General features: G+C 39.6%; 1 protein-coding gene across 5 annotated transcripts; it reads left to right on the top strand.

Moving 5' to 3' along the window:
- The first annotated feature begins 833 nt into the window (after nucleotides 1–833).
- On the top strand, nucleotides 834–27,727 carry slc8a2a (solute carrier family 8 member 2a). Of its 5 annotated transcripts, XM_035178350.2 has the most exons (15): nucleotides 834–981; nucleotides 7,867–7,919; nucleotides 14,868–15,275; nucleotides 15,999–16,136; nucleotides 16,547–16,774; nucleotides 16,867–17,145; nucleotides 17,582–18,016; nucleotides 18,624–18,985; nucleotides 20,590–20,693; nucleotides 21,292–21,309; nucleotides 22,109–22,221; nucleotides 22,468–22,491; nucleotides 22,955–23,054; nucleotides 24,365–24,631; nucleotides 24,781–27,727. In XM_035178350.2, the coding sequence occupies exons 3-15, from the start codon at nucleotides 14,931–14,933 to the stop codon at nucleotides 25,155–25,157; spliced, it is 2,790 nt and encodes a 929-aa protein (XP_035034241.1). In that variant the 5' UTR covers nucleotides 834–981; nucleotides 7,867–7,919; nucleotides 14,868–14,930; the 3' UTR covers nucleotides 25,158–27,727. The 5 variants fall into 5 exon arrangements, with proteins under 5 accessions (XP_035034241.1, XP_035034240.1, XP_035034243.1 ...); XM_035178349.2 differs by lacking the exon at nucleotides 7,867–7,919; XM_035178352.2 differs by lacking the exons at nucleotides 7,867–7,919; nucleotides 22,468–22,491.
- Nucleotides 27,728–27,966: the final 239 nt, after the last annotated feature.

The following is a 27,966-nucleotide window of genomic DNA, read 5'->3' on the forward strand; positions in this document are numbered from 1 at the left end:
CTACGGAGACCGCCATGTTTTTGACAGTAGCCCAAATTGGACAAACTAAACACCTTTTGAGTTTTTATGACAACTGAAGTCTACCACAGGTTCTCGTTCATGTTTGGAAGGGGAGGGTGAGGTGAGGTGAGGGGTATTCAGTTGCAACATGAAACTTCACCACTAGATGTCCCTAAATTCTACACACAGAACCTTTAATGTCCATTATCATCATAAGATACAGACTGTGGTTGTTAAGCAAACACCAGAGACAGGATGACAACTCCAAACACAAAACATAAATATGAAATGTAATATAATATAATAATTTAACATAAAATAACTAATCTAAAGTCTGCTCAGGTCGACCTTCTGTTCATTTAGTTTAGGCACATATTTTGTCATACTAAATATTAAAGGTATCAAAATGTGTATAAGTAACATTCCCTGACAATATTGCTTAAGAGTTTTGAAAAAGTGGCTTCACTATTGTTTGATAGCAATTGAAAAAAAAAACTGTAACACCTTACATACACAATCTGTGCTTAATCCTGCGTGTGCTGCTTTCACGTGCTCTCAGTAACAATTAGGACGAGGCAGCCATGTATTATGTATAAGTATTTAAACAAACCACCTCTACCTGCATCTTGTAACTGGAACAAAAAATAGCAACTATAGCAGCAGGAAGTTTTGGAAGGAGACCGTGAAGGCAACACGTCAGCACATCATAGCCCTCCCCTCCTCCTCTCCACTCCTCCCCTCCCCCCATGTGAGCTCTCTCTCTCTCTCTCTCTCTCTCTCTCTCTCTCTCTCTCTCTCTCTCTCTCTCTCCCTCTCTCTCTCTCTCTCTCAGCAGCAGCAGCATCACCGTGCTGAGTTAACGGGGATGTGAGTGGACAGGAAAGTTCAACTGCATGAGTTCAGCTGCGGGCACAGTTTTACCAGGAGACCTCTCTGAGAAGCGATGGCAGCCTGTGGTGGAGCTGGACCCTAAAGCCGAAGGTAAGAGGGTGGAGGAGGCACAGGACAGGTTTATTCAGGGGGAGACATGCTGAAGGCTACGCCCTCGACTGTGACCCGTCTGTAGTCCTGATTGATAATGTGAGCCCGATGACCGACAGCATTAGTCACATAAAGTCTTTTATATACCGTCTATGGGTATTACAAGTGTTTTTATATGGTTATTACAAGTGTTTTATCGACAGTCTATTGTTACTACAACTTTTTTTATATACAGTCTATGGTTACTACAAGTGTTTTATATACAATCTATGGTTACTACAAGTGTTTTATATACAATCTATGGTTACTACAAGTGTTTTATATACAATCTATGGTTACTAAAAGTGCTTTATATACAGTCTATGGTTATGACAACTGTTTTATATACAGTCTATGGTTAATACAACTGTTTTATATACAGTCTATGGTTACTCACGTGTTTTATATACAGTCTATGGTTTCTACAAGTGTTTTATATACAGTCTATGGTTATGACAACTGTTTTACATACAGTGTATGGTTATTAAGTTGGTTAAATTATGGTAAGTGTTTTTACATGTTTTTATTTAAAGTTTAGTTATATAGTTCTTATAGTATACATGTGTAAATAGGATGAATGAGGTCAGTAACACCAAAACAAGTCAGATCTTTAATCATATGATTTTAATATAAGCTTTGGTTCGTTTTGAAGCCCCAGTAGCATATTCCAGTGTGAACTGGTGCCACAGAACATGCAGTCTTCACCATATACTTTATATTTCAACAAGTCAGCACTGAAAGAAAAAAGTAATGTCCCATATGAATGACGAGAGGAATCTGCAAGCTGCAACACATGTATGTAAATGAAAAATAACAGAAATATAACAGCATTTTCTGCCAGCTTCTTCTCACTGAATGAGGAAATTACAACTGCTCTGCCACTTCAGTCTTAAAGAAAGTGTAGTGATGTTTGTCCCTGAGGGAAACTTTGAGGTCCCCATTGATTTGTTTAATTCAGAAACATCACTCTGCTTGAGGGCTGAACTTCAGAGCTGACATTTAACCGACAGCATTCATTTAGCAGATTGGCAGCGCCATGTACCACATCCTCACTCGCCCATCTCCCGTGTCCATGGCAGTGCTGGCTGCCCAAGAGCTGTGTTAAGAGTTGGTGATGTGTGAGACAGGAGGGGTTGAGGGAAGATACACCTCCAGTGCCAGGCCATTCTAATTGAATACATAGGCTACATACCTCTTATATCACTTTGCACATAAGCATGCAAATATCAGTATACTTGTTTTTTAGTGTTTGCTAATCTGTGTATGTGTATCTTTTCTTCATGGCATGTAGTTTCTCATATCTTATAAATATGTCATTTAAATTGAATCAAGGTGTTTAAGAATGGATAACAGGAAAGTGTGGGTCATTGGCCAATAACACATTAAAACAGACATATATTATAATTAAACAGAATAATGGCAAACATATTCAACAAATGACGAGAGTCTTTGTTATATTATTAGAATGTATTTTGTTGGTTTTAGTGGGTGCACATGTAGAGCTGAAATTGTAATTAACATGATTGATATGTTGATCAGAAAATATTCTGATAAATGTTTATAGTTTTTGAACCACTTAAGTAGAAATGTCAAACATTTGCTGATAACGGCATTTTAAATGTGAGTATTTTGTTTTGGACCGGTTACGTTGATGTATGTGTCCTTAAGCTTTTAATAATTGCGACAGGACATTTTTATTTTGATATTGTATGGGGAAAACAATGAATCAAGAGCATAATTAGAAGGTTTATCCATGATATAAAATAATATTTGCATCTCACATGTTGTTCGCTGTATACACACTGGCTGTCGATATGTGTTATATGCCTGCGATAATAAGCTAAATCCAAACAATCCACCACTGACGCTCTGTGACATCCTGTAATGCAACCTCCTCCCCACGTATGTGACAGCACACGTAAACCAATGCTGCGGCTTTGTGTGCAGGCACCGATATGCTCGGCAGTTGCAGGTGCCACAGGACAAAGGGCTATACTACACCTCACTTTTCTCTCACGTTTCCCCCCACAAACTGCCTGTTAAACTGTACAATTGATCAGACTCCCCCCCAAAACCTTTCATCCCCTTCATTTAGGGAAGTCAATACCTATGGATTGGTCTCCTTTACCTCGGGTGAGTTAGATTACTGTACGTCATTTTGTAACGTATGTGTAATGTGACGATATGGTAATTATTTAGTCCAGAATCCCCTTTCATGGACAGTTGGAGCAGAGAAGTGATGTAGATTTTCTAGTTAAATAATAATGATCATGTATACCTTTATCTTTATGTCTAACAGTTTAATGCTGTAATGGACAGTATTTACCAGTCTCTCTCTCTCAGTGTGTGTGTGTGTGTGTGTATGTGTGTGTGGGAGAGGAGAGTCAGTGCCTGTGGGGGTCTGTTTTGTTTTCATTGACTCCCTGCTCTATTGTGTGTTCAGGCCTGCCGGCTGCCTCTGCACATTTTGTTAACATTTTGTTGGTCTAAACTCGACTGATGCCCTGAAATCGAGCGCTCACTCATGGTGACAACTTAAAGGCGCCACTACATCTGCATCTGCCGTGTTAAAAAGTGTTTGAAATGGAAACGTTTGTAAGTGCTTTGTTGAATTTCCCTCTTGCGTTATTCTTTAGGTTGTGTTTTCTCACCCAGTGAACGATCAGCATGAGAAACATGTTAACTCAGACTGGGTAATAAGTAGAGGTGTTCTTCTTAATGTGTCACATCATGGAAATTTCAGAGATTAGAGATTGCTCACAGAGCTTAAATAGTTAGAGCCCAGCTCTAGTGCAGTTTCTGTAAAGTGCATGTAGTGCCTGTGCATATGATCAGTGGTGGAAAGTAAGTACTTAAACTAAAGTACTGTAGTACAATATATATATTTTTTGTATTGCATATTCTTGTATAAGTATAAATTAATATAATAAATTCAAATTTATATTATAGCAATATTTAGTTTTTCCTTCTATCCTCATCTCACATGCCCTCATAGACAAAAGTAACTAACTGTATATAAAATAGTTATCTCCACCAAGGGGAGTGGTTTTCTGTCTGTTATTTAGCAGGATTACGCAAAAAACTACTTGAACTATTACCATGAAACTTGGTGTAAAGATGTGGTATGGGTCAGGGAAAACCGCATTAAATTTGAATGTGTATATTGATCAGGGGGCAGATCCAGTGGAATTTCTTTTCACTTTCTTTAACATTGCGAGATAAGGCCTTTTTCAAATTTTTTGTTGATTCCTCAGAAGATTACCTGCAAGTCCTGAATTCAAAATTATCGTAAATGCACAGACGTACTATCAACAAAATAGTAAGTACCATCAGTACCAGTGCAACAATTTAAAAATACTTGCAAGTCCTGCAATCAAAATCTTACTAAAATAAATGTACCTCTACTTTTGATATTTATATCAGTAATAGTACATTTTGATGATAATACTTCTGTACATTTACTTGTGCATAATTCTTAAAGCAATTTGAACCGTATTTGAGTGTTATTAAACTGTTGTACTTTACTTAAGTAATAGGTTTGAATACTTCTTCCACAACTGATATTGACACGTCACTCGTTGACAGCCAGCAACAGCCCTGTGTTTGTATATTCTAAGTCTGCTGTTGATGTTTCTGACAGTATCCTGAATATTGCATAACAGGTGTCCCTGTCTGGGTTCATGCTGAAGTTGAGAATGCTGTTCCTTCTAAGGTGACAGGGCCGCCAGTGGCTGGCCAGGGTGTCTCAGGTAATGGAAACCTCAGGAGCTGCTGTCTGCTAGCTGACAGTCGTACGTCTGACCGCCCCATGCAGCCTTGCTCCATCCTCCTCCTTCACAGTGAGCCTGTAGTGGAGACTTCTTAGGAAAAGGAAGTGTGTGACGATTTCAGTCGAGGCAGAATGACACGAGAGGGAGAAACGAGAGACTGGTTTAAAGATGTCAAATGGATTGTTTCCCTTGGAGTCAAACTGAGATGCTAAACTTCCTAATCACCCATGAGATCTCAAGGGGCCCTCGTCTGAAACGTAACAGGATTGAATTCATGCTTAGACCTGAAGTCACCCTTAGACGTATCGAGTAGGGATGGGTGACATGACAACACAAACGGAAGTTTTAGACACAGAGTAAGAGTGTGCATACTATCAAATAATGGAATGAGTAGTTCTTCTTAGTCATTTAACTTCATGCACCTTTAAAAACTGTTTGTCTTGTCTTGGCAGTTTGTTCCAAGTACCTCAGAGAATTTGTTCTGTGGATTTAGTCTCAGTATCTTCTTTCTCATGTGATCCCACACTGATTACAAGATGTTGAGGTCAGATGACTCCATGACGGGATTGATGGTGTTTAAGAACACAAATATCTGAAGTGGCTGAAACCTTTGCAATGTATAGATATTTTTTCTAATCAACCATTTGGCAGATGTGAAATAGAAGCAGTCATTTAAGAAGGAGGATCCTTAGAATCTGTCACATTTTTAAAAACAATTTTTGGTTCCAAAAACAAGGGGCAGGGGTGGTGGGGATCAAAGTAGCGGGCGATTAAATTTCTGTTGATCAACTAATCAATCAACTGATAATTTCAGCTCTCACAAAGATACTGTTATCAACTTCACATCTTGCCGGTCTAATGAAGAAACATTTCTTGTCTTCAAGAGTTACTTGGCTGAGGAGGTAGAAGAGGTTGTCCTCTGACCAGAAGGGTGGCAGTTTGATCCCGGTCTCCACCATTCCACGTGCCTAAGTGTCCTTGGGCAAGTTAATTAACCCCAAATTGCCCCCTGATGGCTGTGCCATGGTGTGTGATTGATGTGTGATAGATGCACTATATGAATGTGTGTGTGATTGGGTGAATGGCAAAGCTTTACTGCAAAGCGCTTAATTGATCATCAAGATTAGAAAAGCACTGATGGACTTCTAATCACTTTCTTCTGTGGGAGCTTTCCATGATGCAGCGCTAACAGTCCATAAAAATTTACTCGGATATTCTTTTAGGATATAATGGAACCAAAAAAACTCACTGTTGATTACTTTTACCCACTTTATTATATGAAGTTAAGTCGTTACACCTTCATCAGGCATAATTGTTGTTACCTGTTAAGATCATTGTTGTACCATCGGACATAAACAGGTTAGAGGAGTGGGGCTGAACGGAGGCGACTGAGAGTACATCACCGAGCAGTGTGGCAGTGCGCCCCACCCGCTGTAAACTAAACCTTGTGCTCAGTCAAGCTTTCACTGAAGCTGTCCAGATTGATGGTGATTTTAACCCAGTGGACACAGAGGGAACAGAGACTGTGCTCGACTTGGCTTCTCTCTCCGCCGCTACGTGAACCGTACACCTTTCTGTCAAAAACAAATTCATGCCTCTGGGGGACTGATTGAGCCAGTGTAGTCAGTTTATACTGTACTGAGTGACTTAACACATCGCAGAGATTGGCTAAAGCACTTTGAGTGACAGCTGCTGATGATGAAGTTTGTTTGTAGGTCATGATCTTGGTAACTAAATACTAAGCAGACACATTGTGGGTATGCGCACAACTGCAGCTGAAACTAAGAGGATCAGTCTGCATGGAGGTTAACAACTTTATGGACGACAGCGCGAGCAAGCATGCCTCAAAGTGTGCTGCACACAGTCATGCAATGCAAAACGCTCAGTTAGGGATCTTTAATGTTATCATGAGTGTAAAAAAAATGTTGTGTAAAGTGTAAAACAAATGTTGGCTCATTATGAAACTGTCACTGGTGACCCATCATCACATTTTAAATTGTCCAGTGACAAATTAATTATTCGTATTAATTATCATTACGTTATCATGCGATTAAGACATGTACTTGTCTATATAATGCAATTAAGGTCGTAATACTTAAAATTAGGGTTGTCATGATACCAAACTTTTAGCCTTCAATACTATACTATACAGAAAAATACTTGATACCAATTTCAACACCACACTATAAAGAAAAAAGGTCCTGTTATGTTGAGCAATATTGTTCATGTAAAACTTTTTTCAAAGCAATTCATATTAATTTAATTAATCAATTGATACAATGAATGGGTGGCCGGACCAGTCTGTAGAAAGCCACAGGTTGAGGATCAGTTGATTTTCCTCTGTGTTGTTGCAGCCTTGGGTCGAATATCTGATTGTAGATCTGCTTTGGTAATTTTCAGTACCATTGTAAGTTAAGTTTACGAAAATTGTATCATTTGTATTGAAAAACAATTTCTTTTGACAATCCTACTCAATTGTCTTAATTCAACGATTGTTTATTTTGAGTATGACCTTATTCAGGTCGGAAAATGTGCAGTGTCAGGCTATTGTCTTAATGAGGCTAATATTGGAATATTGATGTCCATGTAAACATTTCTAGTGTTGTGTATTAGCAATCATTTTAGACTCAGTGGGAAGATGTGGACAAAACCACAGACTTATCGTAATCATTTTTGCTACCAACACATAGGTTATTGTACCTGAAGTCACAGAAAATGCAACAGTTAGTCTTTTCAGTGGCGGATCTTTAAAATAAATCCAAACTCCAATTTGTACGTTTGGGTTTTTTGTAGCAAGTCATGGAAATTGAAACCATGGCTCTGAGGTCTTGTGTGGATCCATGTGTTCAGGGTGTAATCTGATGTGCAAACCTCCCGCACAGACTCTATTTCATCAGTCTGTCAATGCGTTTGGTGCATTCTTACATCCGGCCCTGTACTGAGCAACTAACATGACTAAACCTGTTTGTGTGAGAGATGTGGTAAAATAGTTTAAACATTTGCAGAGACTGTGCTCTGGAAAGTTTTAGTTGTAATGGAAACAACTTAACCAGATAACTGTTTAACTCTTTAACAGACCCTGGTTTCCTCCGCGTCTCTCTCTCTCTCTCTACAGGACCAAGCCTCTGGGTGTGTATTTAAAAAGTATTATTACTTGTTTTTTTGTGGAAAAGACTGATATTAATTCAATTCAGCTCAAATAATTCAAAATACTTTATTCATCTCCATAGGGCCAATTCAAGACCAGGGGGAGAGCTAACAATAGTGCACAGACAATTAATCCACACATAAAAAACAAGTGTGAGTACTGACATCTATAAATACAGACCATCTTAGGAGGTTAAAATATTATTAATTACCTTAGGCTTGTGGTTTAGATAAATATTAAGTCTCCTTAAATATTTCTCACATTTTCTGACACAACAAAACAGTTGAAATGAATAGAATTTCAGAAACAAAATATTTGTTGAAAATATTGGGAAAATTGGCTGTGTTTCCTTTTATTAAACTAAATTTATTTTAAACTGACAAACATCAAGTCGTGATGTGAACAAATGCCTCACTGTGGATTCACTCTTTAAATGTGTACGCCCAGGTTAATGTTAAAGAACTTGTTTGGTCCAGTGCTCATGTCTGTCTGTCTGCCTGTCTGTCTGCCTGTCTCTCTGTGCGACCTAGTGGATTATTTTACACTCTGATTCATCTGCTTCATTAAAAGGCCCACAGCAGCAAGCCAAAGCCCTGTGTTACTTATTAAAGGGACGGATCCCTTTCCTTTCTTTAACTGCAAACAGAGAGACTTGATTTGTGTGTAACTTGAACGGATGTTATTGTGCTTTAATGGATGTGTTTCAGACTGTTCTGTTCAAATCCAATGAATCATCTGAGGGGAGAATAGTTTGAAGGTGTAATAATCCATGACACCTCCACAGGGAGACAAATTCAGATTGCCTTGCATGCATTTCCTTAAATAGTGTAAGAAGCAGCACAACTTTTATTCTGAAAGTGACTCTTCCACCTTATCCAATAGTATCTTACTCTGATTATCCACCAAGACTGAACACATAAGATCATCCAGAGACAAAGATAACAGCACCAAACTTTATCAACACATCATTCAAGGAAAAGCTGACAACACTGAGAGACAAATGATCTTAGACAGGTGCGGTGAAGTAACCAGCAACCAGCAGAAACATGAACATGCATTTGAAAATAAAAAAATAGACATCACGACACAACCCTTCCATAGATTCCAAACACTTTCAGCTCATTAAACCAGTACTGATGTGCAGTAGTAGATGCTGTAAAAATAGCTGTGAAGACCTTCTGTTCTAAAGGTTATCAGGATTATTCCAGTGCTGTAAAACTGAAAAGTGTTGTCGAAAAGAGGTGGAAACACGTAAAGCTACATTTCAACACGACCCTAGGATCTTTATTTGCCCAGTGTGTTCAAAAAGAAAGCTGACTAGTTTGATATCACAACTATTATTACTGTTTAGTAAAAAGTCAAGACTCAGGCCTCCTTTCCTGTAAATCCTGAACGATTATCAAATCTTGTTTATACAGACAGTAATGTAAATGAAAATACAGCATGTAAATTCATATTTGTATAAAGGGCTAAAATGTTCTGCTTGAAAATATTCACATATACTTCTCTTTAACAGAAAGAGTAGATTCTTTTTAAAGTCCTAGGGGCGTTTGCAGTTCATTTTGACACAATCTGGGGATTTAAAATCAGGCTAAGATTAACGCCTGGTTATGTTTCTCCATCTGTGGAACAGAAGCCTCCGAATGAATTATTTAAAGCTGCTTTAGTCAATATCTTTAAATTTACAACTGATTAAATGATGAATCCAGAAAGAGCTAGGACCTGACAGGGGTGTGTTGTAGTGTCTTTTAGCTCATTGTTTAGTTTGGTTTTGTTTCGGAAAGAAACACTGTACACTACCTGCTCAGCACCAACTAGTAAACAGATAAAGTTAGCGACTTTAGCAGGTGAATATAGTGGATTATTTTGCAGCCAAAAAGCCAGACATTTCCCTCAGGAGTTCATGGACAGAGTGAATGTTAGACTTACATTCACAAGATAACTAAAAACTCATCTCGAAATGAGTTTGGATGTATGTTCAGTAAATGCTAAAATGTTTACTAACGTGTTCTCCTGATCAAAGGAGTTTCAACCATATAGCTACCGTGTATAAAGATGGATGATGCATCTGCACTGTCTCCCACTGTTCAGAAATGAAGCCAAGACATCCAGGATACGAACACTGCCATTTTGCGCCGATGAATTTATATGGAGTCAGAGTCTACGCAGTAGTATAGTTTGGTCCATGTCCCATCCACTAACTTGGAGGAGACAGGTTTTATGACCTATACTGCAGCCACCAGGAGGTGATCAGGACTCTTTGGCTTTACTTTTGGGGAGCTGTCATGTCGTCCATCCTTATATAGTCTATGATCAGAAAAATGAAGTTGTAACTGCATAGAGAAACTCACTTAAAAATGTATTAACTTATGTTGTGGCTGATGGTGGCTCTGTTTAGTTTTTTGGCATATGGAGCTAGTTCTCTTTCAAATGACAAACCTTACACCTTGATTCTTAAGGAAACACTTGGATACACAATTCCCTCTTAAAAAAATATTGTGGTAGCAGCAGAGGAGCTCTTGACAAAGTTTGTGAATAGCAGTGGAGTCACTCATGTATAGATTAACTTATTTGTTTATGGAGAGCTGCAGTGATGTTACACTCATGAGTGTGACCTTCTGCTATCTGGATTTTTGGGGCATGGGGCTTCACTGGGTGATTGACTGTTTAAGATTAAGTACAACGACGAGTTTTGATTGGCTGTCTGTTAAACTGATACATGTTTTCGGTTTACCTGGGCACAGAGTTTACTTCCTGGAAAGGCGATCTTTGTGAATCTGCACACAGGTTAATGTTCAAACTGCACGGCCAATGTATCATCACCTTTTGGTGGTGGATTGATGAGAAATTAGGGTGTGTGTTGTGTGTGTGTGTGTGTGTGTGTGTGTGTGTGTGTGTGTGTGTGTGTGTGTGTGTGTGTGTGTGTGTGTGTGTGTGTGTGTGTGTGCGCGTGTGTCTGCATATGTGTGTTTGTAATCATTAACGGTCTTTTTTCTTGTTACTTTAAGAACATTTTACAATTTGACTGAAGCTGAAACCATGTGAGTAAAATCATAATTTGAGCTGTAGAGTACACTTCTTGTAAAAATGTTCACTGAATGGTGCCCGTTAGCTGCCTGACAATAATGAACCCCACCTTGTTAAGGCAACAAAAGCTCTTCTGCTCTGCATGTCTGAAGGAGCATCCCTCACCTGACTGCACACCACCAGGAAATATTAAACTGTCACCGGTGCTAACTCTCTTTTTTGGTGGCGCTCACTCGATCAGGGTAAGATAACCCCAGGCAATCACTTATCATTGGTGCTGACTGATAGTGGCCGTGTCAGAGGCAGTAAGGGGAGATGAGCTGTCACCCAGCTCACAGCTCCTGTGTGAGAAGTGAACAAGGAGACCACAGTTGTGTCAGCACCTTATGACCCCCCCTTCCCCGCAGTCATAAGAGAGGCTTGTAAAAAGAGAGTGATTCTTTTTTTTTTTTTACATGATCATCTACTGTAGAGCTTTTTCCCAAAGCAGCAGCAGCTTGATATTAAAGAAGCCAGTGAAGATGACTTCTGGAAGAAGATCTGAATGGAGTTGCTTTGAATCAGAGTCACTGCCGAGGAGAGTTCTGTACTATTTAGGTTTGCATTATGAGTTTCAGTGGTCTGCCGATATATCACCCTGTCTCCTTGCTGGAAAGACTAAGAGGTAGTCTCTTTAAAATCTACCAGCACTCCATCTCAAAGATTACACAGCTATTTGTAGGTGACATGAAAGGAAACGATACACTGCTATATTTAGGTGAATGCATTTATCAATAATTCATCCAGCTCTTTCAGCTTCTTGGCTAGCCAGCACTCATAAACTGTATTGCCTTGGCATTGATGCATTATACAGATTCACCACTTACCAGATAAAACAAATCTGTATTTGGATCTTAAGTGCACCACACAGGCATTGGACTCTTGCTAAGTTAAAATACATTATTATAGGAAAAGCCAGTTGGTAAAAGTTTTAAAATGTTGATAAATGTTGATTTACACTAATCCTAATTGTTTGGGGGTCTGTTTGTATCTCTGTGTTGCATATTGCAGGTTTCTTAGTAAAGTGTTGGATGTTATGATAGAAACAAGGCAGATACTCTCATTAAAGCTTAGCAATATTAATGCGAGCATCATACAAGAATTGATTTGACATTACAGATGTATTTTACTGTTTTCATTATGATTCGCTGTGTTGTGACACGTGGCCATTCTGTGCACCATTGTTCTCCAAATATGAATGTAGAGGGAGTTATTTTTGGTGAGCCTACCCCCCATCAGCAACCGCTGGTGTAAGGTGGCCCTCTGTCTGAGGTCGTGGTAACCATAGCAGGCCTTGGAAAGTGAAATGTGATGCGGCGGGCCCTTTGGGCTGTGCTTCTGAATCACAACTCCATAATGAGCTGGCCGAGCTCAGGCTGCATCAAAGATGCAGCACCCAAGTATCTGTTTCAACTCATAGCGCACAATGGTGCAGTGTCACCTGTGCAGGTGGAGTGGAGGTGGGGAGTGAAGGCTCTCTGCCATCATGGTGTATGTCATCCATACATCCTCAGATTAGCTCACTGTAAAATACCTGTTACTAACTAAACATTACAGTTTAACATGTCTGCTCCACTGATACATTAGTGTTTTGATGTCATTATTACACACTCAGACTCACTCACGCACACACACAGACTAAAAAAAAATTACCCTCCCATCTAACATGACAATTATGAAGCATGCATTTCTCATGAACATAATGAGTTCCAATATTTTGTGCACACACAGATCACCTGCCACACACACGGACAGCCAGGGCCCAGTGTTAAAGGTTAAAGTGTATCGGAACGATCCCGATTCCCAATCCGACACCATCGATTAATAACTAAATAAATGTGAAAAGTGATAGAGACAAACACACGCATACACGCTTTCCTTTCAAAAAACGTGACAACTCTCTATAAAGTTCAGCATCAACACATTTAATGTACAGGTGATATTAACACTGTGTCTTGGCTTTAGTTCGTCACTATGTTTTTTTTTTTCAGTTAAAGTATTTTATAACATAATGAAATAATTTTTATTACTATGGTGACCGAGAGAGCTCAAATTAAGAATTTGTATTTTTAACACCTGCAAATTAAGAAAACAACTTCATCAATTTGATGACACTTACTGCAAAAAGTCATAACACATGCAAATACAGAAGTTATTGAAGTCTGCTACTTGTCAGTGGTGATGGAACTTTACAAAGCATTGAACTACAGCCAGGTTCATCCCTTTTTTGGAAACATATCCATCGTCATTTTTGCAATTTGCAGCGCATTTCTCTTTTTGCATGTGTTGTGACTTTTTGCAGCACATGTGTCGTCAAATTGATGAAGTTGTTTTTTCTATTTGGAAGTGTTTGTTTTTAATTTGCAGTGCGTTGAGCTCTCTCGGCCGCAGTATATTGCTATATTATTTCTATAAGTGGAAATGTGAGTTTCAAATCGGCAGAATGTGTGGTAGCGTCATGACCAACTGATTAGTTATAAGACCCCTGATGGCCATTTAATAAGTCATGTTAACACACATAAGGGTAACTCAAGCAGCTTGCCAGTAATTGTTGTCAATATTACAATATTTACCAAATTATTTTAAATCTGCAGACATGTCAAAATTCTGTCTGTTCTTTCATTCTTTCCATGAAATTGCAGAGGTTTGTTTAAAATTGAAATATACGTTTCTGCAGGAAGTGTTCACAGAGATATTGGCATGGAGCTGCTGACAGAAACACGTGAATTACTGCTTAGTCATTCTTACCACCAGGGTTCAGTGATTAGTGCCAGATAATGTTAACCACAGGAGCTGCATGATTTAACAATCAGGCTTTAGTTTCAGAGGTCATTTTGATATGCAGTTAAGACGACTCAGTGGGGTCAGTTTACTTTTAACTTCTAATAACAAGCCTTTGTGCTTGTGGCAATGACTACAGAAACAAAACATCTTGTCCCCTGGCTGAGTGTGCGGGTCAGGACAAAAGACGTCCCTGTAACTGTTTGAATGGGTTGGTGCTTTAGTCACCTGCTGGGTAAAGCATTAGGGTAAAACAGAGGGTTACCATGGGAACAAGGGGTTTCGACCAGGTTTTGACAGATGAAAGTGATGTACATTTAATAATCCAACAAATAATCACAAAACTGATGACACAGAAACTTTACAGTAGATGTGTATTTTCGTTTTACTTTTTCTGTTTCTGTTTTAATCCGTACTGTGTGCAGAGATATATTTTACAACCTGTGTCCTAATGTGTTTTTGTGTATTTTTACACAAAAACCCAGTGCTGGAGATAGTATTTAATTCAATTTTATTTGTTTAGCACCACATAATAATATACTTTTACTCAAGGCACTATTACATAGTAAGGTCGATACCTAAAAGTACACTTTACTTAAAGTACAAAAATGTACAAAAAAGTAAAAGTATTTCCAGAGTGTAGCCTATTCCCTAATGTAACTACATCATTAACTGTGTCATATTAATAAATGGCAGTAGCCCTGTATCTAGCTCTATTTGACTGAGGTCTGCGGGGTGAGCAGAACAAGGACCAAATTTAAATTCATTCAAAACCACAAATGGGTTCATATCTGGACACAAATTCATGGCAGTCCTTTCAAGAGCTATTGAGAAATTTCTGTCTGGACCAGACGGACGGACAGACAGACATCGCATCCACACAAAACCACATGATAACAATCTTTCTTTATTAGTAGTATTGATAGTGGGCGACTTCTCCTGTCTTGTTAATTTTTGTATTACTCTTTTAGAATCATTATTCTTTTATAACAGATACAATCTAAACCAAGATGTGCTGCAAAACTGTTACACCCCTTTGCATCTCGTCATTGAGAATAACATGGCTCTGTCTGTGTCTACAGGAGAGTCTTTTGACCCATCCGCTCCCCCAGTGACCACCGTGCTCCTCCTGACTCAGGGCTATCATGGGACGCCTTCCAGTTCACCTCTCCCCACCCATCCTCCTCCTCCTCTTGCTCCTCCTGGCCCACCCCAGCACTCCCTTCAGGCCACAGGTTTTGGAGCGGGCATCTAGCCCTGATGATGAGCCTCAGCCCACAGGCAACTCTACGGTATCTGGGCTCAAGTGTGCAGGCGTCGTAGTGTGTAGACCTGGTGTCCTGCTGCCGGTATGGCTGCCGCTCAACCCTCCACTGGGGGAGCAAGCGGGGAGGGCTATCATCTACTTCCTCTGTCTCATGTACATGTTTCTGGGTGTGTCCATCTTGGCAGACCGCTTCATGGCATCCATAGAGGTCATCACCTCTCAGGTATTATTGAACTTTGTGCTTTGGTTTATAGCGTTATGGTATTATGATGTCACAGTGAAGTTGACCTTTGACCTTTTGGATATTTTGGATCATCATTCTATCCTGTCAGTCATTTGTGTAGACTTTTTTCATGATTAGCATATGTTTTTTTGAGTTGTGGCGCAAACCGTGTTTTTGAGGTGACCTTGACCTTTGACCTTCGATCCCCAATATTAGTTCATCCTTCAGTTCAGTGAGCATGTGTGGAAAAATTTTGAAATTTCCTTCAAGACCTTACTGAGATATTATATTAACAAGAAAGGGATGGATAGATGTATGGACAACCTAATATTATAATAACTCGGCTGTTCCCAGCATGGAGGCATAAAAATATGTCTGTTCTGCGGCGAAGTTTAGTTTTAAATCACATAAATCTCAGTTGAGATTACAGTGAAGCCACAACATGTAAAATACTATTACAATAATATTGAAATAAGCTCACTACAGTTAATAAAATGTGGGAGATCAGACTGTGGAACTGCTCAAGATTTTGGACCTCCCAGAAATCCAACTGAACCTCAAAATCCAGCTTATTGTCCAGAAAATGCTTCTGTTACCATGACTCCCCTCAAACTGTATGTCTAACCAAAACCAGTCTGGCAAAAAATGACATTGATGACAGTAATGGAAACACATGTGCATCATCAGCATAATTTACATTTTCTCAAATATCCGTCCCTGCAGGAGAAGGAGGTGACCATCACCAAACCTAATGGTGAAACGACAGTGACAACTGTGAGGATCTGGAATGAGACTGTGTCCAACCTCACACTCATGGCCCTGGGCTCCTCTGCACCTGAGATCCTGCTCTCGGTCATTGAGGTACTCAGATACAGCAAACCAACACACAAGAGATAGTTGTCTTTCATTGAGAATGTGGTATTCATGCATCTTTAAAAAGAGTCTGACTTTTTCTCATATTGTAAATCATTTACATATGCATTTATATGAAAGTTGTAAAAGAACTATCACAATAAAATAAGTGGAAATTGGGGTAAACAGTAGGTCTTACAAACAAATACAGTACAATTACAAGTAAAATTTGCAGGTTTATGTCAACGTGGAAATAGATTATTCTCATTGTCTGTAATGTATAGTTATTCATTTAAAACATGTTCTATTTAAATATTCCCACAATTCTTGATAGACTGAAGTCCAGTTCCTTTAGAACTTCCTTTAAAAAGCTCTTTGATTTGCGTCTTTGTGATGTTTGACTTGTTTCACTGTGACAGGTGTGTGGGCACAACTTTGATGCAGGCGAGCTCGGCCCGGGCACCATAGTGGGCAGCGCTGCCTTCAATATGTTTGTGATAATTGGTCTGTGTGTGTGGGTGATCCCTGACGGAGAGTCTCGCAAGATCAAACACCTGCGCGTGTTTTTTATTACGTCTTTCTGGAGTATTTTCGCCTACGTTTGGCTCTACCTCATACTGGCTGTCATCTCACCAGGGATTGTAGAGGTGTGTTTCTGTATATTTGACTTTGGTAAACTATACAATAGAGTAAATCAAGTGTGTAAATCATGTAACGCTCATATTGCCTGTATTACCAGGTGTGGGAGGCCGCAGTGACGCTGCTTTACTTTCCGGTGTGTGTGGTCTTGGCTTGGATTGCTGACCGTCGCCTACTATTCTACAAATACATGCATAAGCGTTACCGCGCTGACAAGCGGCATGGCATTGTTGTGGAAATGGAGGGTGACCTCGAGCCCAAAGGCATTGACATGATCATGGATGGAAAGTTGTCGGACAGAAGCGCATGCCCTGGAAACTCCTCCAGTGTGACGGTCTCTGTGCAGACAGGCAATGAACTAGACCAGAGCCAAGAGGAGGTAAGACATGTGGCTCATGAAATACTTGACCACATTGTAGACACAGCTTTTTTCTTTTTGTTTGACATCTTAGTTGTGTTCAGTAATTAAAGCTCTTTGTCACTCTAGTGACTGTTTTAAAAAGAAAGACTACTTCTGTTGTATTTTTTTTAAAGGCACGAGGACAGTAAGAAAGCAGGCCAGCAGTAGTCTGAATGGCGGCAATGCAGCAATGGTAGCATTTTCTTGATAAAGATCCTCATATTAGTCTTCAAAGTTTTGTCTCCTGAAACACTAATACTTTTAACATTATAAGCTCAGTTATTTGCATGCATCCTGCTGTGGACTCCCACCCAATCCTCTGCAGGACCCGGCTTCACACACAGCTTGTTAGTCTTAACTTCAAACCTCTGTTGTAAAGGGAAACAACTTATAACAAGTTTCCTCTCTTGGATAGGTGATTCGCATCCTTAAAGACCTGAAGGAGAAACATCCAGACAAAGACTTGGACCAGCTGATTGAAATGGCCAACTACTCTGCCCTGGTCCACCAGAAGAAGAGCCGCGCCTTCTACCGTGTCCAGGTGACACGCATGATGATCGGTGCCGGTAATATATTAAGGAAACATGCTGCTGAGCATGCACGCCGCACGGCAGGCCAGGAGTCCGACAAGGCCACATGCTCGCACATCTGCTTCGAAAGTGCCCAGTACCAGTGCACTGAGAACTGTGGCTCTCTGAGCCTGGGGGTGATCCTGGAGGGGGGCACAGGTCAGAACACTTTCTATGTGGACTACTGTACAGAAAATGGCTCCGCCAACGCTGGGGCGGACTACGAATTCACTGAGGGAACCCTGGTGTTTAAGCCAGGGGAGACACGCAAAGAGATCAAGGTGAGTAATTAAAGTGCTAGGTATTTTGTTCGTCTTGAATTTTAAATGATATCATCTATGAAGTCATTATCCTACCATAAGATCATAAATCATTTTTCTGTCAATATTAGCTTTAGGTTGTGTCTATAGTCTCATAGGATACAGAGATACCTTGACATCATACAGTGCATCTATGTGTAGCACTTTCTCTTTCACACATCATTCCCTATCATATGATGAGGGAATGAGTTTATTGATTTATGGACCTCATGACATCATCTGGGGAAAAAAATATTCCAAACAAGTTTGGCAGAAACCCCACCCATGCATTGGACACGCACACACACACACACACACACACACACACACACACACACACACACACACACACACACACACACACACACACACACACACACACACACACACACACACACACACACACTTGTGTATATGCTGAGTAAGATTGCAATGTTAGTTTACATTAGACATCAGTCAGTGGAGAGAAGACTATTACTTCAGGGTTAGACATTAATGGATCCTCAAAATCAGTCAAATTATTAAGTTGTGTTGAAGTGACTTTTGAGAATCTACATCCATGAGGAGAGTGAAAACTTTTCATCCCCAGGTCAGCATCTTGGACGATGACATCTTTGAGGAGGATGAGCATTTCTCTGTGCGTCTTCAGAAACTGAGGTTAGAAGAAGGTGCAAATGAAGGGACAGGAAATCCATCCAAGGGTAGACTAGTGGAGCCGCTGATTGCCACCATCACTATCTTGGACGATGACCACGCCGGCATCTTCACCTTTGGTCAGCGGGTGCTGCGGGTGAGTGAGAGCACGGGCATGCTGACGGTGACGGTGGTGAGGAACTCAGGCTCCAGGGGCACTGTAGCTGTGCCATACCATACAGAGGATGGCAGTGCCAAGGCGGGGGTGGACTATGAGGAGACCGGAGGGGAGCTGGAATTCACCAATGAACAAACCAGGTGAGGCAGTGACTGGCAGGTATGAATGTAGGAGTCAGAGTCTGATGGATGTGTTTCCTCAGAGAGTCAATCTGTTCTTTTGAGACTGTGACTGACTTTGTGTCTCTTATGGTTATATAATTTGGCTCCTTAACATACAATACAATAAAACAAAGCTCCACAATGATTAAGAATCCTCAAGCAAATGTGTTTTGTAGGTCAAAGCTTGCAATATTCTATATTTGTCATTTTTTATTAATTCCATGAAAAGACAAAATGCAACAGTGAAATGCCCAACTTTGGACTGTGATAGTCAGTGCCAATCACATTAGTCCCTATGCTGAAGACATTCTTCTTTAGAAAGGGGCCACAGATACATAGTTTCATTTTTTGAAAGGAATAATGATTTACCATTTGTATCAAATGTTCCTTAATGATACGTACAGATTTGGAGTATTTATGGCAGCAGGACAGTTTGAAGTGGTGTAATTAACTAAAAATAGATTACAGCATCAGGGCAATAAAGGAACACTAAATATACGCTTTGACTCATTTGTGGGTTTTGAATCTTTTTGTAGACAACAAAACATTTATTTGTAGGATCAGTTCATTGTTCATTTCGGTCTATTCATTGATTAGTATATATAGCACATCAAAAGACCTTATCTTTAAGTTTTTGAAGGGAGCAGAAATTTTGAATGAAAGTGTAACTGCAGTATATGTAAGTCTTCAGAACAGGCATCTTCATTTTCTCATTCAGCCAACTTCAGCAAAATAACTGAAAAAGCTGAATTATGTTATGATAGTCTCTACATTCTTGGTATAATCACCACAAACACATAATCAAAAAAAACACTGACAGTTTTTCCAAACCACTAATTCTGAAACACACACAGCATCCTCAATGCTTCTAGATATATTGGCGTATTAGTGCTGTCAGTAAACAGGCACCTGAACCTCACTTAGAGATTACTATAGGTTGTCAGTCACCCGCTCCAGGTAGAGGAGGTCCTTTTAGACAGAATTACCGGACGACTTGACACCCAAAGATAATACCATCCCCGATCAGGTGTGGGAACCGCCAGTCACCCCATGTAAGGTGACAGATTGTTTTCCCATTAAACTTTCAGGTTATATAAGCTGTGTTTGCACATGCACTAATTGTACACTTAGTGAAAGACTCTGTTATGTAACAGCGCCCATCAATGGATGCTACACAGTCACAACAATAACAATTTGTGGATTAGAGTTAATGGGCAAGTGTTCAAGTGGTTAGCTTCATTATTTTATTTCTTTTTTTCAGCTGTGAACTTGACATGGTATTAGGTATTCAGACAGTGAGGAACCAGTGTTTACAAGCTGTTTTGCACTTCATTCAGTTTATCTATTTCCTTGGAAAACTGTGTACACAATGTTCATCCCTGAATTATTTATACACCCATTGTGATTAATTATTTAGGTTACATCTATTTGTGATGTGATTTAGATGGTAGAGGAAATGGTTTTGTGTCTTTATGTCCCTCATTGTTCATAAAAGTTAATAGCACGCCATTATTTTGTTACAGAAATAAAAATGTGTGTGTGTGTGTGTGTGTGTGTGTGTGTGTGTGTTTGCATATCTCCAGTAAGACGTTACAAGTGCGCATCATAAATGTGGAAGAATATGAAAAGCAGGAAACCTTCTTTGTTGTGCTTGAGGATCCCAAATGGCTGAAGCGAGGACTCTCTGGTGAGCTTTTACATTTTATCATTGATGTCTAAATGACTTGTGTCGTTATAATCAATAATGATGTGGTAATCAACAATAATCAAAGAAATATATTTTACTTTCTCACTTACATTAACTTAAAAAACGCTGCAAGCAAGATAACAGCAATATCCAAGATCAGGTATCAAAACAATAACAAGAGCAGCGCGGGCGGCTGCGTGCCGGGCACCTGCGTCAGAGCCAGTAACCGAAGATTACACGCTGTCATTCACTGGAGTCTCTGTTTCACTGTAGCACTGCAGCCACTGCAGCCAATTATGAATTAAGTATCCTTTAGTTCCCTGTTCCCTATAACCTCAATGTGACAACAGGATGGTGCAGGAACTGGGTATGTCCATGTTAGTGGAGGTCAACAGAATCAATTACATCAGTGTAAATGAACAGTAATTTATTTAATGAGGTAAAGTGGAAATGGAAGCTATCAATGTGGGCGTGCCGTGCATGCCAAACGAAGACAAAGGAGAGTGTCTTTTTGCTTTTGCAGTTTTAGATTCTTTGAGTCTACTCCGATGTGTTAGAGAGAGGTATTGAATCTTTGTCTTTCTTCCCTCACATGCAGCGTTGTTGTTAAACCAAGGTAAGGTTTGGCTGTTAAAGGTGTACTGTGCAGCATTTTCAAATATCCATACATAACTGGGAAATTGCACATTCATCCATAAAAACATTGTTGCTTCTTTGAGATCAGTGAATATCTCGCCCAATGCTTCCTGGTGTGAAAAAGATGTTTCTTCTTTATTTTATTCTCCCTGGCTTAGTGCTTCTGCTTGTTTTACTGAAGAGCATAAATAAGGTTTTAGTCTTTTGTTACTTCCTTTTCTTGTCATAAGCATCTCTGAAAGCTTGCTTTGGAGACTAATGCCACCAGTGGTTGTGGTGCTGAGACAAATTGTGAGGATGGGACTTAAGTTTTCCTAGGCACAATTCCTACTAAACACGAGGAAGGTAGGGACACAGGCTGGATGCCACCACCGGTGACAGGAACAAGAGCGATTCTGAGGCAGGAGCCTATAGTTACTGCAAGGACTAGGCCTCCTGTTGTTAGTGATGGCAGTGTCCAATTCACTAGAGGAGTACACAGGTGGCTGGAGTAGGTTCAGTAGTTAGTTTAAGAGATCATCTCTTTCATAATAATAATAAGAACTTGAATTTATATATCGCGCCTTTAAAGAGACCCAAGGACGCTTTACATATAAAGCACCGCGTTAGTTCATGCAGGACACGGAGTCATGTGCTCAGCTGTCATAAGCTGTCAGCTACTGATAGGTTTATGGGTGCACGTCAGTCACTCACCAATCACAGCCCAGGTTTAGAATGTGTGTGTTTTGTAAGTGGTATATTACAGACATGATCATTAAATAACTGCCCTCTCCTGACAGGAAACCCTAGCCCTGAGGAGGAGGAGGCCAGGAGGATCTCTGAGATGGGTAAACCCATTTTAGGAGAGCACAGCAGGCTGGAGGTGATCATAGAGGAGTCCTGCGAGTTCAAGGTGTGTGAGTGTCTGACAGACGACAGCCAGGCTCTGTACTCTGTGCAAATATATCATTTATTACAAGGAAAAGACAAGTTTGAAAAATATGAGCTTTTTATTATCTTCATTGGTTCATGAAAACAGTGGAGTGACAGAAGATTTGACATTTAAATTATTAATCTGAGTGATAATAAAAAGCATCTGCAATGTGGAAAACTTGATGTATATCTGTTATTAACCACCTGGTGCCCTCTCACACATCAGACTCCCAATGGAGTACTTGACCAGGTACAGTTACTGCCAGCATGCTGTGTGTTGTTGAGACTGATTAGACTTTTCTCATTCCATTCCCTGCTTCATCTCGCATCATATACTACTTCTGCCATTCCTCAAATTTTCTTGTTTCATGCATTTTAATTTGAGATAAATGTTGTAGATGTTGTAGATGTGGGTGTCAGTATGCTCTGTGTGAGCAATGTTAGAGTCGGTTTATTCTGAATTTAATTCAAGTTTTGCAGCAGAACTGGGAAGCTAGTGGTTTTGTGGATACACTATATGTGCCATATCCAACACTGTCATAATTGTACTGAATATTACGCTGGGCCTTTTGTGCATCAAAGCTCAAAATAAACAATTTGAGAGTCTGAAGAACAAATTCCAAAGAGGCTGAAGAGAGAAATGTGGACCCATATAATCTATGTGCAACCATATGAGCCGTCTTCTCACTGACCTTTTCAATGTGCTATAACAGAACACTGTGGACAAGCTCCTGAAGGACACTAACCTGGCTGTAGTGATTGGCACTCATTCATGGAGAGAGCAGTTCATTGAAGCAGTCACAGTCAGTGCAGGTCAGTGGCTGTTAATGCATTTGTTTTTGTGTGTGTGTGTAACCTGTTAATGGACAGTATTTACTTAGGATTAACTAGGAGTGAGTGTAGTGCAAAAGCTCAACATTAGTCACATTCACACAGTGCTGCTGTACTATGTATATATAGTGCTTCCCTATCAGAGACAATTTGGAGTACAGCTGCATGTCTGTTGTACATATATGTTTTTTCAACCAGGTAATTATGTGGTAAAAAGGTCCATTTAAATTTTTTCATGTTACAGACTTTGCCAGAAATTATTTAAAAAATCCTTTAACTTAATTTAAAATGTGAAATGAATCTGTTACAGAATGGTTAAATAAACTTGTATTTATTTAATGTAGGATTTGAAGCTGCAGTCTGACTTTGTATTGAAACAGAGTCAGAGGCATGGAGTATGTCAAAGAAGATTTAATGAACAATATGAAAATGTGCTACTAAATAGTGTGAGTCAAGGAAGCTAACCGATAACACAATTAAGGGCAAACCTACACCAAGGGCCAATAGTCTCCATATGAAACCACATTTAAATTCACTGCACCAAATTACGCACACTCATAAATATCAGTATATACTCTCATCTATTTTTTTCCTCAATTTTTTTTCATCCATGAATTATTCTCTGAGAAATCAAGGAGAATTTAGAAAAATGCTGTATCTCTCAATGTTTTAGAGAGGGAAAGTTCCTGGACCCCTGATCTGGATCCACACCACAATTTAATGTTGTCTTTCCTGACCCATACCACATCCCTCCACCAAGTTTTGTAATAATCCATTTAGTGGTTCTTGCAAAATTCTGCTAACTAACAGTAAGACAACAAACGCAGAGAAAAGCTTGGCTGAGGTAGCAATCAAACCAGGTGGTGTGGGGTCGGATCAGAGTGGTTTCCAGTGGGAGAGCAGGGGAAGTGTGACAGTTGTAGATGATCCTGGGCAGAGAGATAACAGAGGTTAGGGATCAGGCAGGCATACAAAATATAAGATTTATCAGGCTCAGAACAAGCTGAGTGTAAATACCATGAGGTAAGACACCTTCTTGGCAGAGAGGCAGTGTTCACACAAATACCAGAGGCCGGTGAGTTGCCGAGCCAGGATGGAACCGCAAAGGAAGACTAAATGTCCAGATTCACAACAACAACAACAAATTATTATAGCACTTACATGCAATATTCTTGTTTACAGATTAATTATAACACTATAAGCTTATGGACTCAAAATGTGATTGCATAATTTGCGGTCGATGCATTTTGTTGCTTAGTTTGATTTTTCTTCACTGTGTCTTCTTTAATCAGGTGATGAAGATGAGGGACAAGAGCAGCGAATGCCCAACTGCTTAGACTACTTCGTGCACATAGTGTGCTTATTTTGGAAGGTTGCGTTTGCCTGTATCCCGCCCACCGATATCTGGAATGGCTGGGCGTGCTTCTTAGTATCAATCTCTGTCATTGGTTTCTTGACCGCCTTTATCGGAGACCTGGCCTCCCACTTTGGCTGCACCGTGGGCCTGCGAGACGCTGTCACTGCAGTGGTCTTTGTGGCATTGGGGACTTCACTTCCTGGTGAGTGAAATGTACCTCAGTTTGTATTTATTGAAGCAAATCAGCCAGAGCTGATTTAAAAGTGGGCAGTCACTGTTAAGCTCTATATGCTGTATGTCCCCAGGTATGTAGGATAGTACACACTGCAACTAACCTCTTTTCTTCTCCAGATACGTTTGCCAGTAAAGTGGCTGCCACTCAGGACCAGTATGCAGATGCATCAGTGGGAAATGTGACTGGAAGCAATGCAGTTAATGTGTTTTTGGGTATTGGGGTGGCCTGGTCTGTGGCTGCTGTGTATTGGGAAGTCAAAGGTAAGGTCTTCCGTGTGGACCCTGGCTCGTTGGCCTTCTCCGTCACACTCTTCACCATTTTTGCCTTCTTCACTATGGGAGTGTTGATGATTCGCCGGAGGCCGTCCATTGGCGGCGAACTGGGAGGCCCACGGATCCCTAAAATCATCACCACACTGCTTTTGTTTGGACTCTGGTTCCTCTACATCCTCTTCTCCAGCTTGGAGGCCTATTGCCATATACAAGGCTTCTGAGAGGGCACGGTGTGACGAGTAATGACTGCAAACACACACATCACCAAGACATTGACCTGGTCAGTGCTGTTACAGTAACTACCACTGAAAGGCCTGTCACCACTTGACAACTGCTGCCATGGTTCAAGAAGAAATTAACAAAATTCTACAGACCGGCACATGCAAATTTGTGCGTTACATCCACTCCAGGACAGTTCCAGTCAGTAAAATAGACAGACTGGTTATTTTCCGTTAAGTGGATTAAATAACCTGCAGTGACCATTTTTGATAAAGGAGTTCAAATGGTCTGCACCTCTGTGAAGTCACTGGATTTTGCTTCATACTGGCTATAACCTGGACTTCAAGTTTGGTCTTGTTTCTTGTAGATGCTGGATCCGTAGATTAGACTCTGTAACCCAGAAAATAAATAAGAAAAGCAACGTCAGGTTGCTTGATTACGTGATATTACACAACAAGCTGCTCTAAAAATCAGGGTTGAACACCACTCTTCTTTGTGTTACAGCAGTGGAGCCTGCTGTTATTTTATATCATTACACCTCTGAGTTTATGCCATGGACACTACTCACAAGCAAAAAGAGGCTGTCATCAAACTGTCTTATTTAATGTCAGTGAACTTGGACCTGAGCATTATTCACCCTCTACAAGTCAATTTGATCCGTTACAGTTAATGCACAACATAACTCTGTGCAAATGTCCTGTTGCTTTGGCTACCTCCGTTTTTTTGTGAACAGATTTAAAACAATAGTTAGACTGATGAAAACTGTGTGAGTTGTCCTGGTGTCGATTTTTGATTAAACCCTGCCAGCCAATCAGAAACAAACAGCTTCTGTGGCCATGGTATAAAAACTGAGCACAGTTTGGGAGATGAGACCTTGTGAAATATCTCACGCTAAATTGTGTTTCTCCAAGATATGTGACATGTTTAGTGGAATGTACTGCACCCACTGAAGTTAATTTCACAATAAATATTGATGATAATAATGATGAGAAATGCACTAGATGGATCAAATATTGAAATGTAAATTGACAATGAGAAACACAGACAATGAATTTCTAATAAGCTGTGTAATGAAAAAATTTGACCTAGTATCTGCCATTTAGTGTGACTGTTTGAAAGTGATGATTCATACACCCTGATAAGTCTTACATGTTTATTTATCAATGCTGTATTTTAATGTCTTTATAATTCATGTATTTGACCTGATATGAACAAAAGTATATTATTGTAATTTATTGTAAATTGTCAATTACATTGAAATTTTAACTGAGTGTCTGCATCGGATCCATCATCCACAGTGGTCAAGAACTGCATTACTTCCTCATTAGTGCAGAAGAGGACATGGCTTTTATGAGGGAATGTGAAATTTAGGGCACACTGATATAAATATACAAACTTTTAAAATCTGAAGATATGTTTCAGGTTTGCAAATCTAAAACGCATATGCATTCAGGATTCCTAAAAGGGCAAAAAAATGGGGTATTTAGGAAGATTTTATGATGTTAAAATGTTTTTTTAAAGGCCATGAACCCCAAATAGACATATGAGATACAATCCAAGTAATAAATGCTGTGGTGCAAATACAGGGACAAGATTTATTTTTTGGGTCAATTTTTGAATTGAGTTTCTGATAAATGTCTCATTTACAAAGTAAGTTAAGGGGAAAAGACATTTCAGCATTCTGGTAATAAACCTACCAGGCTGTGTAAAAACTGTCATGGAAAAGTATTGAGTCCATAGAATTTACATCAAGATGGACAACACGTCTTCACTTCCTCCCATTGTACACAAATTCTGCTTAAATATTCTGGACTCTGGTATCTTGCATATTCGACGTAAAAGGTCAAGCCTATTATTCAATTCAATTTTATTTGTATGGTGCCAAATCACAACATCTCAAGGCACTTTAAGGTTGAGTCCCTACAATATTAAAGAGAAACCTAAAAGTCCCCACAATGACTGGCAGCCATGGAGAGAGAGAAAAACTCTGTTTAACGGGAAGAAACCTCAAAGAGAGAGAGAGAGGGAGAGAATGTAACATCCGTTTAAGCTCTGTCAGGTTGTTATAATGAAAATAATATGTATGAATAGATGTAATACATGGGCTAGACATATCCTTCTCAATTCTCAATAATGACGTTCAAATAACTAATTCAAACCAAATATATCAGAAACATTCTGACATACATCAGTGTTATAAGAACTACATAAATTGACAGAACCCATCTTTGAGAAAAATGTATTTAACATCTACTTTGAGTGTTTCATTTGGTCCATGTCTTATCAACTAACATGGAGGCAGTGGTACTTATGACCAGTACTGCAGTTAAGCACCAGCAGGCGACCAAGATGATTATCTACACTTTTGAAACCTGTCCATCTTATGCACAGTCCATTACTGAGTCAAGTGACAGTGGGGCTGGTTAGGTTTCGTTCTATAAAAAAATTGTCAAAAGTTCTCAGATTTTGCTTGTTGTCCAAAATGTTTTCAACCCTGGAAGATGTGATACATGTAATATGAATGATCAGGGTGAAGGCCACCCTCTGAAAATAAATCAATGGTTGTTCTAAATAATGTTGGTCTAAATACAACAACTACTACTACATTAGTACAATGACATTTAAAATCAAATTCAGCAAATGATATGCTCTCATGTCTAAAACCAAAGACATCAAATTATATAATGCAAAGTCTTAAATCAACGACAGTAGATACAAAAAAATGCAACATCACTTAGGCAAAAGAAAATGATAAAAGAAACACAAGTTATAGCAGAAAACTATCAAAAATAAGTGGCAATGTTAACTGTT

This window comes from Hippoglossus stenolepis, chromosome 15 (genome assembly GCF_022539355.2).
Source record: "Hippoglossus stenolepis isolate QCI-W04-F060 chromosome 15, HSTE1.2, whole genome shotgun sequence".
NCBI classification, from domain to species: Eukaryota; Metazoa; Chordata; class Actinopteri; order Pleuronectiformes; family Pleuronectidae; genus Hippoglossus; species Hippoglossus stenolepis.

Coding starts and splice junctions, on each gene's coding strand:
- slc8a2a (XM_035178350.2), top strand. CDS start 14,931: ATGGGACGCCTTCCAGTTCACCTCTCCCCACCCATCCTCCTCCTCCTC. Junction 17,146..17,581: donor TAGACCAGAGCCAAGAGGAG/GTAAGACATGTG, acceptor TCTCTTGGATAG/GTGATTCGCATCCTTAAAGA. Junction 18,017..18,623: donor AGACACGCAAAGAGATCAAG/GTGAGTAATTAA, acceptor TTTCATCCCCAG/GTCAGCATCTTGGACGATGA.